Source organism: Ailuropoda melanoleuca, chromosome 6 (assembly GCF_002007445.2).
Source record: "Ailuropoda melanoleuca isolate Jingjing chromosome 6, ASM200744v2, whole genome shotgun sequence".
Classification (NCBI taxonomy): domain Eukaryota; kingdom Metazoa; phylum Chordata; class Mammalia; order Carnivora; family Ursidae; genus Ailuropoda; species Ailuropoda melanoleuca.
In genome coordinates, this window is record NC_048223.1 from 114594099 (window position 1) to 114606914 (window position 12816).

Sequence of the window (12816 nt, forward strand, 5' to 3'; positions counted from 1 at the left end):
GAGCAGAAATTTTAAATTTGAATTTAAATTTTAATGAAGTTCAGTTTATCAGTTTTTTCTTTCATGGATTGTGCCTTTGATGTAATAACTAAAACAGCATCACTAAACTCAAGGTCATCTAGATCTTACATGCTATCTCCTGGGACTTTTATAGTTTTGCTTACAACGCTCATCTGTTCTTGCATGTTACCATTAGAACCTTTAGCATATTATTCAGAGTTGTTTTAAATTCCTGGTCTGATAGTTCTGATATTCCTACCATGCCTGGTCTGATGCTTGCTTTGTCTTTTCACATTGTGTTTTTTGCCTTTTGATATGTCTTGTAATTTTTTTCTTGATAGCCAGATATGATTTGCAGGTAAAAGAGACTGCTGTAAATAGGCCTTTCGTAATGTAGTGGTAGGGTGTGGAAGGAGTGGAAGTGTTCTGTAACTGATTGATGAAGTCGCAGTCCTTTGGTGAGCTTGTGCTTCATGCTGTGAACTTCACTAGTGCTTCTCAGTTTTTTCCCCTCTCCCGGGTGGTACAGGATGGCTGGCTGGATTTGTGTATTTCTTCCCCTACGTGGAATGCCAGAGCAGTCTAGAGTTGGGCATTTCCCTTTTACAGGTCAAGTGAGCTCTTATAAAACCTCAGCAGTTTAGGCTCTGTTAAATAGTTTTTCCAGGCCTTGTTAAGAAGAGCAGAATGCTCTGGCATGTTTCAGAATGGTTCCTTTTTGTCTTCCCCTGCTAGAAGCACAAGATGTTTCTTCTTTGATGTTCACTGTGAGGACCTTGTAGAGCTCCTGGAGGTAAACCTCCCACGTGTGGGAGTGCCCCCGTGAATGGGTCCCTCTGGGAATTTTAACTCTCAGAGTTGTCCACACTGAACTTCAAGCTGTTGATCAGCTATGGTTCAGGGTTTCTTCCCCAGACACTGGATCCTGCAGAGGATTCAAATTTGGTACATTATGATTCTCTGTATCCTCCTGCCTGTCTCTCCAATCTTGCAGGCAGGGGATTTGCCCTGTGACTTCACTTCTCTGATAGATATAAGAAGAGTTGTTGACTTTTCATTTTGTGCTGCTTCTTACTTTTTGTTAGGGTGGAGTGGTAACTTCTGAATTCCTGACATGCTGGATCAGGAATCAGAAATCTCCAGTAATCATCTGATGATGTAATTTCTTACAGGTTGATTTTTCAAATTCTTACACATTTCAAAACCATACTGAATGTTTTACAACTTAATTTTTCAAAAAGCCAAAAATAAATTAAAATGATTGCTCTAATTGCTTCTAGTATATACAGTCTCTGTACTATTCATAACGTAGGAAAAATAGCATAGCCTACAAAAGTTTTCCTATATTATTGTTTAAGAAACATTAGAATCTGTCAAGTTTTGAATCATTATTGAATACTAAAGAATGAATTTTCTGTTAATCTTTCAGCAATGCCTGTTGCTTTCCACTCTTGAGCAAAAGGAAAACCAACATTTCCTTATGTAATAGTTTCCTATGTAAAATAAAATCTGAGAAAAAATGTTGCTCTGAACATGACATTTTGTAACTTGTTATTAAAACCCGAAATCAGGGGTGCCTGGGTGGCACAGCGGTTAAGCGTCTGCCTTCGGCTCAGGGCATGATCTCAGCATTGTGGGATCGAGCCCCACATCAGGCTCCTCTGCTATGAGCCTGCTTCTTCCTCTCCCACTCCCGCTGCTTGTGTTCCCTTTCTCGCTGGCTGTCTCTATCTCTGTCAAATAAATAAATAAAATCTTAAAAAAAAAAAAAACCGAAATCAAGTAGATAAACAGAACTAGAAGATTAATAGTTCGTCATTCAGTCAGTGCAAGATACCCAGTATCCTTTCATCTAAGATTTCCCCAGTTGTTTGGAAAGCATTAGCAAGAATGCTGTACTTGAGAATAGTTTAGACTTACTTTGTATGTAATGCTTCTTTAAGACATTTTATTGGTTATATTTCCTTTAAAAGATAGTCCTAAAGTAAAATTTACTTTCCTAGGAGATATCCATAGACTATAAATATAAAAATAGATTTATTCTGGGTGAGACCTAGTAAAGATCTACTTCGAATCATCACATGATAGTAAATAATTGGAATGTCAAGATAACATACCTAATTTTATATTTTCCATGATTTCCTATTGATTTTGTCGCAACCCTGTACAGTTTTGAAGATAGTTAGAATAACCCAATCAACAATACTGTGGGGTAGCTACTACAATCATATATGTAAGAGAACTATTTCAAAGCATGACGGCTAAGAAGAGGTATGGTAATAGATGAAATGTTCAGTTACATAAGGATATTTTAGTACTGCCGAACAAATATAAATTCCAAAAGGAAGTATGTTCATTTAAATGAATTATTTATCTATAGAAATAACATTAGTCAGTTGTATTCAAAGATTCAAGGAGTGTCCATCCTTTTTAAATTATTATTAAGGAAATAAAGGAGACAGTACTCATTTTCCACCTTCTTGTATCCATTCTCTACAATGCTCAGCATGCAAAAAATTCTTTGTAACAAATCATATTGTAATTGATGAATTCTTTAATCCAATACTCTATTTTGCCTGCACCGTTCACTGTATTGAGTTCTTGATGTTCACTGAGAAACTTATGCCATTCTTGTTGGCAGCAATCTGAGGAATATTTCTATTTCCAGTAATATTAAAACACTAAGTGGCAATTAAGTTATTATTACCACCATAACAATGAAATTTGGTCTGCCAGAAATGACAATTTCTTCCCCCTCTAGGTTTTTACTAGCATGTGGCTAGATCATTCATGATATCTTATACCACTGTCACTATCTTCTATGGATAAACAATTTCCAACACAGAGTGCCTTTTCTAGCAAAATATCAGTAAAGTAATTAAAGAAAGTCTCTGCCCAATATAGGATACTCTGGTTATGAATTAAAAATTTAAAACATCACATAGCAACTATAGTGAATATAATGCGAACTATACTATGTTCGTACTTGGAAAGGCCATCACAGTACTCATAAGCTTTGTTGAAGCTCATAGATTATACATCAATTAAACACAAAAGGTTGAGCTTCAGCATGTGAATGTTGGAGGGCTATTCTGTAGCCCTCAAAGTCAGACAGAGCCTTTGCTGGTTGTCTGGCTGACATAGCGATTTGGTGCCCAAGTTCCCATTCAGTTTGGCTCTTTGGGTGAGTTTGAGTTTACTCATCACATAATAGCCAAATGCTAGTATCTTGGACCCTTGGGAAGAGCATTGTCAATGAAAGGCAGTACACATGGGACTCAGCTGTGTCAGGATGGACAGGCAGCAATTACACTGGACGTTCTCGGGCAGGTGCAGAGTTTTTCCTTGAGTGCCCTCACTAGGCACAAGAACAGCTAACATGATTCTATATCGCGGACAAGGGTAAATGTGGTCTGTAGGCCCTGGATCAGCTTCCAAAAAGTCCTAAAAACACGTAAAGTTCTCAGGAACCTTTAAGTGCTGACTTCATTTTTCTCCATGTCATGGTTACCATATACCTTTTTTCACCTTTAAGTCAGTTCATTTATGTCCTCTTTGCTCATGATGTATGTTTTATTTGCTTTAAACAGTTGCTGTCTCTTAGATATTATTACAAAAAATGGTTACATTAACTATAGACAACTTTTTACAGTCTTTTTTCCAGATCATATTTATTTTTCCATTAGCTTACAATTCCATTTGAATATAAGGTTAATTAACATATTTTGTTAATGTTCCTGTCATGCAGCTCAAAATTGTTCTGGATTGAGAACCTGTGGACATTGTTTGGAACAGCCTGGATGTGGCTGGTGCAATGATCCTAGTAATACAGGAAGAGGACACTGCATTGAAGGATCTTCACGGGGACCAATGAAGCTTGTTGGGATGCACAATAATGAGATGGTTCTTGATACCAGTCTTTGTCCTAAAGAAAAGAACTATGAGTGGTCCTTTATCCAGTGTCCAGGTAATAAAAATGTGATGAAAATGATTTCAGTTTGGAAACCAAGAATGATTTGTTCTTTCTTATAATAAATATTTAGAAAAAAAATAATGAGACTCACATTTCACAGATGAAAAAATATTCTTCCCTATATCCATCTCTATTGTGCAGATGGCATTCGTTTGGAATCATTAAATAGGCTAACCAAATGCATGGTATACAATTATTATATTTGGCTTCACGTGAATTGCTAAGAAGAAGAATACTGCATTCATGCCAATTTTCTACCTTGTACTATAGTCTTTTATTGTTCATAGTATTATAATACTTTAGAATTCAAGGCAATTCAGAAGATCCAGTCAAACTTCATGCTAAGTTTGGGAATGTTTTAAATGATATTTGTGATGGAATCAGTGGGCCTCATTTTGAATACTGTTTGATTTTGAAGGTCAAAAGTTTTCAGGTTTGTTTTTTTTTCCCATAGGAAGTCTGTTCTTAAACTGAATAAAACCAATCTCCTGGAAAAATTAGCTTATTCAGTGTATTTTTATTGAGTGCCTACTATGTGCCAATGAGTGTTTCAAGTGCTAGAGACACAACAATTAACAAATTAGACTAAAATCACTGCATTCATGAAGCCTGTATTCTAACTGAAATTAACAAAATTAATTATACACATATACATATATGAAGTTATATGCTTTGAATAAAGTCCTGTTAAATAAATAAAATAAGGAAGGGGGATAAGGCTTGCATTTTTAAAAGGGTAGTGAGAGAAGAGCTCACTGAGAAGTAGCAATAAACAATTCATGTAGATGAGGGAGTAAGTCATAGGGATATCTGGGGAAGGGTTCTAGAACAGGTCTGACACAAGGACTTGGGTAAAAGAGTTTATTTGGGAGATGAATCCAGGAGGCACAACTGAGGGAACAGAGAGTTTCAAAGAAGGGAGAAAAACTAATAATATTATTAAGCTGGCTACTGTACTTGGAAATTTGGACTCACAACCACCAGGGACCTACGAAGAACCATGTAGAATGTTTCTCAGAGTTAACCCACTGAGGGACTGGGAGGGTAGGGCACTCATCTATGGATTCTCGTTGGTTGAGTGATACCTTTGGAGGTAATATACTTCTGAGCTGTGCGAGCATGTCTGGTCAATAGTTTGCCCTGGCACTAGTGAAAATTCTGAGGCTGAGAAGTAGAGAGACACTACAGAATTTGCTTTAGGTGAGTCACTGACAGTGTGCTGTTCTGAAACCAGATGGATTATGGGAATGTGGCACAGAGTGCAATGATACTTGCTACATAAACTTTGAAATATGTGAAAAGCAAAAATGAACAAACTATTGGTTTGTACAACAACATGATTGAATCTTAAATATTTTTTTTTTTTTTTGCTTAGTGAAAGAAACCAGACCCAAAGGCTACAGGTTGTATTATTTCATTTATAAAATGATCTGGAACAGGCAAAACTGTGGGGATGGAAAACAGATCAGTTATTTGCCAGGAGTAGCAAAGGTAGGGATTGATTTCAAGAGGGCCTCACAATGGAATTTTTTGTGTTATGGAACTGTTCTTTATGATACTGTGTTAGGTTGATACATGACTCCATGCATGTGTCAAAACCAATATTGTATGCTACAAAGAACCAACTTTCCTGAATGCAAATTAAAAAGAAAAGTCAACTAGAATACCAGGGGATCCCAGGATATAAAGTAAACTGTGACAATTAAATTTAACTATATTACAAATGCCATAACTTCATAAAAGAAAAAAAAAGAAGAGCTGACCTGAGTAACTTTGGAAAACAGTTTGATTGGATACTGTAAATTTAAGGGGAAAAAAAAAACTGTATATAAGATTGTATTCTGGTTAGTAAATTTGTTTATCACGTGGTAAAAGTTAACGTTTCTAGCAATACTTTATGTGTTTACTAGGTTTGGACAAATAGATTGTGTTTGATTTAAACCAGGTTTTCTACTGTCAGAGCAAGAAGTTAAAAATAAGCAAGGACTGAAGACTACAAAGAACCCTGTGGTGTTGGATTAGGGTCTGAGATAATAGTATGAATTCATGTTTATTTTAATATATATACCAATAAGTAAATATTGATATGCATACATGTATACATAGGTTAGTATATATACATGTATTTCCTAGTTCTGTCTGTCAGGAGGGTCTAGAATCCATGACATCCCTGTAGCAACGAGCACATCTAGTGCCTGCATCTTGGTTTCTAAATACTGTTTTCCAGTGAAAGGAACCAGGGCACCACAGAGAAATGGCTAATTCTAGTGCTGGGACAGGGAGAATACACGATTAGCCTGGAGCATTGTTTGGTGCCAGAAAGTAAGAAAGAACTTAAAAAAAAAAAAAAAAAAAGGATGGGATCATTATCATGCCAAAGGGACACAGTGCCAACCTAAAAGAGTTCTCAGTGGATGAAATATGAGCAAAAGATAATGATTGTATTGCATTATAATTCAAAAACCTAAATAATATCCTGATTCTACACTGATGAAATGATTTAATAAATAATAAATGGATGAGAATGAATAAAAATTCCTTACAGAAAAATTCTAAGTAATAAATGTAGAAGGAATGAGGGAAATAAAAAAAAAAAAACTATTAGAACCCCACAGTAAGAATTGCCATAAGAATAATACATTATTAAATTGGGGAATGAAACTTTAAGGAGAAATAGGGTACTTGTGTAGCTTTAAAGCTTCTCAGTAGTCACTTCTTTTCTTTTTTTTCATTGTTTCAAGTTTTTATTTAAATTCTAGTTAGCTAACGTACATTGTAATACTTGTTTTGGAACAGAATTTAGGGATTCATCACCTACACACAACACCCGTGCTCATCACAGCAAGTGCCTTCCTTTATACCCATCACCCATCTAGCCCGTTCCCCTGCCCACTTTCCCTCCAGGAACCCTCAGTTTGTTCTCTATAGTTAAGAGTTTCTTTTATGGTTTGCCTCCCTCTCTCTTTTTTTTCCTTCCCATATGTTTATCTGTTTTGTTTCATAAATTCCACAAATGAGTGAAATCATATGGTATTTGTCTTTTTCTCACTGACTTATTTCCCTTAGGTTAATACACTGTAGCTCCATCCATGTTGTTGCAAATGTCAAGATTTCATTCTTTTTGATGGCTGAGTAATATTCCATTTTGTGTGTGTGTTTGTGTGTGTACCACATCATCTTTAGCCATTTATCACTTGATGGACATTTGGGCTCTTTCCACATTTTGGCTGTTGTTAGATAATGCTGTTAAAAACATCAGGGTGCATGTGCCCCATCAAATCAGTATTTTTGTATCCTTTGGATAAATACCTAGTAGTGCAATTGCAGGGTCATAGGGTAGCTCTATTTTTAACTTTTTGAGGAAACTCCATACTATTTTCCAGAGTGGCTGTACCAGTTTACATTCCCACCAACAGTGTAAGAGGGTTCTCCTTTCTCTGCATCCTTGCCAAAATCTGTTGTTTCCTGTTTTGTTAATTTTAGCCATTCTGACTGGTGTGAGGTGGTATCTCATTGTGGTTTTGATTTTTATTTCCCTGATGATGAGTGATGTTGAACATCTTTTCATATGTCTTCTTTGGAAAAATACCTCTTCATGTCTTCTGCACATTTCTTAACTGGATTTTTTTTGGGTTTTTTTTGGGGGGGTTGAGTTTGATAAATTCTTTATTAATTTTGGATACTAACATTTATCAGATGTCATTTGTAAATATCTTTACCTATTCCAAAGGTTGCCTTTTAGTTTTGTTGATTGTTTTGCTGTGCAGAAGCTTTTTATCTCAAGTCCCAATAGTTCATTTTGCTTTTTGTTTTCGGTGTAATTGTAAATGGGATCGAGTCTTTGATTTCTCTTTCTACTGCTCATTATTGGTGTATAGAAATGCAACAGATTTCTGTACATTATTTTTGTATCCTGTGATTTTTTTGAATTCATGTATCAGTTCTATCAAATATTTTTGGTGGAGTCCTTTGGGTTTTCTACATAGGGTATCATGTTGTCTGTGAATAGTGCAAGTTTGACTTCTTCCTTGCCAATTTGGATGCCTTTTACTTCTTTGTTGTCTGATTGCTGAGGCTAAGACTTCTAGTACTATGCTAAATAACAACGGTGAGAGTAGAAATCCCTGTCTTGTTCCTGACTGTAGAGGAAAAGCTCTCGTTTGTTCCCCATTGAGGATTATATTAGCTGTGGGTCTTTTGTATATGGCCTTTGTGATGTTGACTTATACTCCCCCTATCCTACTATATTGAGGGTTTTTATAAAGAATGGATGCTCTATTTTGTCAAATGCTTTTTCTGCATGTATTCAGAGGATTATATGGTTCTTATCTTTTCTTTTATTAATGTGTTGAATCACATTGATTGATTTGTGAATATTGAACCACCCTTGCAGCCTAGGAATAAATCCCACTTGGTTGTGGTGAATGATTCTTTTAATGTACTATTGGATTCAATTTGCTAGTATTTTGTTGAGAATTTTTGCATCCATCTTCATCAGGGATATTGGCTTGTAATTCTCCTTTTTAGTGGGGTCTTCATCTGGTTTTGGAATCAAAATAATGGTGGCCTTCTAGAGTGAGTTTGGAAATTTTCCGTCCATTTCTATTTTTTGGAGCAGTTTGAGGAAGATAGGTATTAACACTTCTTTAAGTGTCTGGTAGAGTTCCCCTGTGAAACCATCTGGCCCTGGACTTTTGTTTGTTGGGAGTTTTTTGATTACTGATTCAATTTCTTTGCTAGTTATCAGTCTGTTCAAGTTTTCTATTTTTTTTCCCATTTCAGTTTTGATAGTTTGTATGTTTCTAGGAATTTATCCATTTCTTCCAGATTATCCAATTTGTTGGCATATAATTTTTTGTAATATTCTCTTATAATTGTGTTTCTGTGGTGGTGTTTGTGATCTTTCCTCTCTCATTTGTGACTTCGTTTCCTCTCTGTTTTCTTTTTGATAAGTCTGGCTAGGGGTTTATCAATTTTAGTAATTATTTCAAAGAACCAGCTCCTACTTTCATCGATCTGTTCTACTGGTTTTTTATTGTATCTATATTGTTTAATTCTGCTCTAATCTTTGTTATTTCTCTTCTTCTGCTGGCTTTAGGCTTTGTTTGCTGTTCCTTTCTTAGCTTCTTTAAGTGTAAGGTTGGGTTATGTATTTGAGATTTTTTTTGCTTCTTGAGGTAGGCCTGTGTTGCTATATTCTTCCCTTTTAGGACTGCTTTTGCTGCATCCCAAAGGTTTTGGACTGTCATGTTTTCATTTGCATTTGTTTCCATGCATTTTAAAAAATTTCTTCTTTAATTTCCTGGTTAACCCCTTCATTGTTTAGTAGGATGTTCTTTAACCTCCATGTGTTTGTGGTCTTTCCAAATTTTTTCTTGGAGTTGACTTCCAAGTTTCAAAGCATTGTGGTCAGAAAATATGTCATGGTATGATCTCAATCTTTTTATATTTATTAAGGTCTAATTTGTGACCCAGTATGTGATGTATTCTGGAGAATGTCCATGTGTACTCGAAAAGAATGTATATTCTGCTGCTTTAGGATGATATGTTCTGAATATATCTGTTAAGTCCATCTGGTCCAATGTGTCGTTCAAAGCCCTTGTTTCTTTGTTGATTTTCTGCTTAAATCATCTGTCCATTGCAGTGAATGGAGTGTTAAAGTCCCCTACTATTATTGTATTATGATCAATGAGCTTTTTTATGTTTGTTATTAATTGATTTATATATTTGAGTGCTCCCAAGTGGAGGCATAACTACTCACAACTGTTAGATTTTCTTGTTGGATAGACTTCTTTATTATGATATTTGCTCTTTTTCATCTCTTGTTATGGTCTTTGTTTTAAAATCTAGTTTGTCTGATACAAGTATGGCTACTCTGGCTTTTTTTTGATATCCATTAGCATGATAAATGATTCTCCATCCCCTCACTTTCAATCTGCAGGTGTTTTTAGGTTTAAAATGAGTCTCCTATAGACAGAATATAAATGGGTCTTTTTTTTTTATTATTATCCAATTTGATTCCTATGTCTTTTGATTGGAGCATTTAGTCCATTTACATTCAGAGTGATTATTGATAGATATAAATTTAGTGCCATTGTGTTACCTGTTAAGTCATCATTTCTGGAGACTTTTTCTGTTCCTTTCTAGTCTTTGTTGATTATGGTCTTTCTTTCCCAAAGAGTCTTCTTTAATATTTCTTTCAGGGCTGGCTTAGTGGTCATGAACTCTGTAACTTTTTTTTTTTTTTCTGGGAAACTCTTTATCTTTCCCTCTATTCTGAATGATAGCCTTGCTGGATAAAGTATTCTTGGTTGCATATTTTTCCCATTCAGCACATTGCATATATCATGCCACTTCTGTCTGTCCTGCCAAGTTTCTGTGGAGAGATCTGTTGCTAACCTAATTTTTCTTCCCTTGTAAGTGAGGTATTGCTTTTCCCTTGCTGCTTTTAGGATTTTTTTCTTATTTGTATTTTGCAAATTTTACTATGATATGTCTTAGTGTTGTCCTGCTTTTGTTGAGTTTGATGGGTGTTGTCTGTGCTTCCTGGATTTGGATGTCTGTTTTTTCCCCCCAGATCAGGGAATTTTTCACCTATAATTTGCTCAAATAAACCTGCCCCTTTTTTTCTCTCTTCTTCTGGGACTCCTATGATATGAATAAAATCTTCCCTCATGTGTTCCAGGTGTTCCTTAGCCTTCACCCTGTGTCCCAGCCATCTGCCCATCTGGCAGCACAGTTCACCTGTGTTTTATCTCAGGTATGCTGGCCGAGTTTCAAATCACTAAACTTTAGGGACCCAGCATGGTGTGGATCCATGCTGGTCCTCTGGGGGAGGATCTTGCCATACTGGGGCTGGTGCTGGTAGTCGTGGGAATGCACAACAGCTTGAAGTTTATGGAAAAGCTCACTAAAATTCGTCATCCAGATTAGCTGCCCTCAGTGTCTTACCCTTATACTATGGAATAGGGCAACACGATATGGGGCCTGCTGGCTCTTTTGCCCCTTGAGAGGCAGAGCAACCTCTCCCAGATGCTCTCTCAGTGCATCCCTAGGGATCCTCTGATCCTGCTAACTTCTCCCCGGCCTCTGCCCTTCTTCTTCATAGGAGAACTGCTGTGCCCACCAGGCTCTACTGTGTCTGCAGTGTGTGTTGGGTTTGGCCAGCAAACCTTGAGATGGCAAATGAAAGGATTACTCCCAACACCTTAATAGGAGAAAGGAGAGGCCTGGGAACCAGACGCTGTAGTGGCCAAAGGCCTTGAACCAAGCTCTGTCTCAGCTTTTATTATGAGTTTAATTAATATACCATGTGCAAGGCAAGGAGTTAGTGAAGTACGTGACCACTACAGGTGCCTGTATTTTAAACATCTACTCCCTGGATGAGAACCTCGAGCCGCAGTAAGACTCTGGCTGCTTTCAGCCAAGAAACTTCAAAGGAGGCCTAGCGTTCCGGGCACTCCTCCTTTGCCTTTCAATTAGTCTCATCCAGGGAGGCATATACAAGTCGGGTTTTATCGATCCAGGCACTGTGAATCTCCACAAGTGCAAACTTCTAAAACTTCGGTCTTTGAGCTCTGCTGGTTATAAAAACTCACAATAATCAGCCCCTCTTGTTTTCCCAGTCAGTGGTTTTGGTGTTTTTCTTGTGCAGTCCCTTGTGTGCTGCTTTTCTCTCTCTCTCTCTCTCTCGCTCTCTCTCTCTCTCCCTCTCCTCTCTCTCCATGATCAGGGAGATCCTCTCCTCTGTAGCCCATGATTCTTTTCTTCCCCCAGATCACTTCTTCACACCTCTTACCTTCCACGACGTGGCCTCTTTTCTCCCTCTAGTTGTGCAGTTTGTTCTCTCAGTCCTCAGATTGATTTCTTGGATGTTCAGAATGATTTAATATTTATCTAGGTGTGTTTGAGGGATGAGGCAAGCATAAGTTCCTCCTACTAATCCACCATCTTAACTCCCACCTAGCAGTCACTTCTTAAACAGGTCTCAAAAGATTAACCATACAGGAAAATATGATAAGTTGTACTAAGTTAAGATTTAAGAATTTTTTTTCATAAAAAACATTTAGAACATGAACAAAGAAGGCTACGAAATTGAAGATACTTACAATACTAACAATATAATAAAGCCTTTTATCCAGAATTGATATTTATTATACACCAGTAATAAAAGACAACACAAACAAAAAATGGGCAAGATAGTTGAACATCACAAAACAGAATATTTAAAAGGCCTATAAACATCTGAAAAGGTATTTAATCTTTTTGGTCTTGAGGGAAATGCAAATGAAAACCACAAAATGATACTACTAATCACCCACTAGCGTGTCTAAAATGAAAAAAAGATAATTTTAAATGTTAGCAAGGAGGTAGAGCAAATGGAAATGTCACATTTTGCTTTTTGAGAGCCTAAATGGTATAAGCACTTGGAAAACATTTTGGAAATATCTGTTAAAACTGAACAAATGCATATCCAGTGATTCAAGAATTGTACATCTAGGCCATGGCTGGTAAACTAAAGTCTGCTGCCAAATTTAGCCTGTGGCTTGTTTCTACATGGCCTGTGAGCAAGAGTAATTTCACATTTTTAAAATTGAAAAGAAGGAGGAGGAAAAGGAAGAGTAGGGAAAGGAGTATAGGAGGGAAGGAAACAAAAGAAGCGAAGAATCTTTGATGGTCTATATGTGCCCACAGTGTCTAAAACACTTACTGTTTGGTCCTTTACAGAAAATGCTTGCTGACCCTGGTTTAGGCCCAATAACCCAGTAGAGAGCATACTTACGTACATTCACAGGACATGCACAGGAATGTTCATAGCAGCACTATTTTAATAGCTCCAACCT

The 12816-nt window shown here is 36.7% G+C and overlaps 1 protein-coding gene across 1 annotated transcript in view; it reads left to right on the plus strand.

Annotated features, from left to right (window-relative positions):
* The window catches only part of ATRNL1 (attractin like 1), a 723131-nt gene that overhangs the window by 175418 nt on the left and 534897 nt on the right, over window positions 1-12816 (plus strand). Inside the window, exon 17 of the mRNA XM_034663626.1 lies at window positions 3749-3967. Within this exon, the coding sequence (XP_034519517.1) occupies window positions 3749-3967 (219 nt within the window). The remainder of the gene's footprint in view (window positions 1-3748; window positions 3968-12816) is intronic.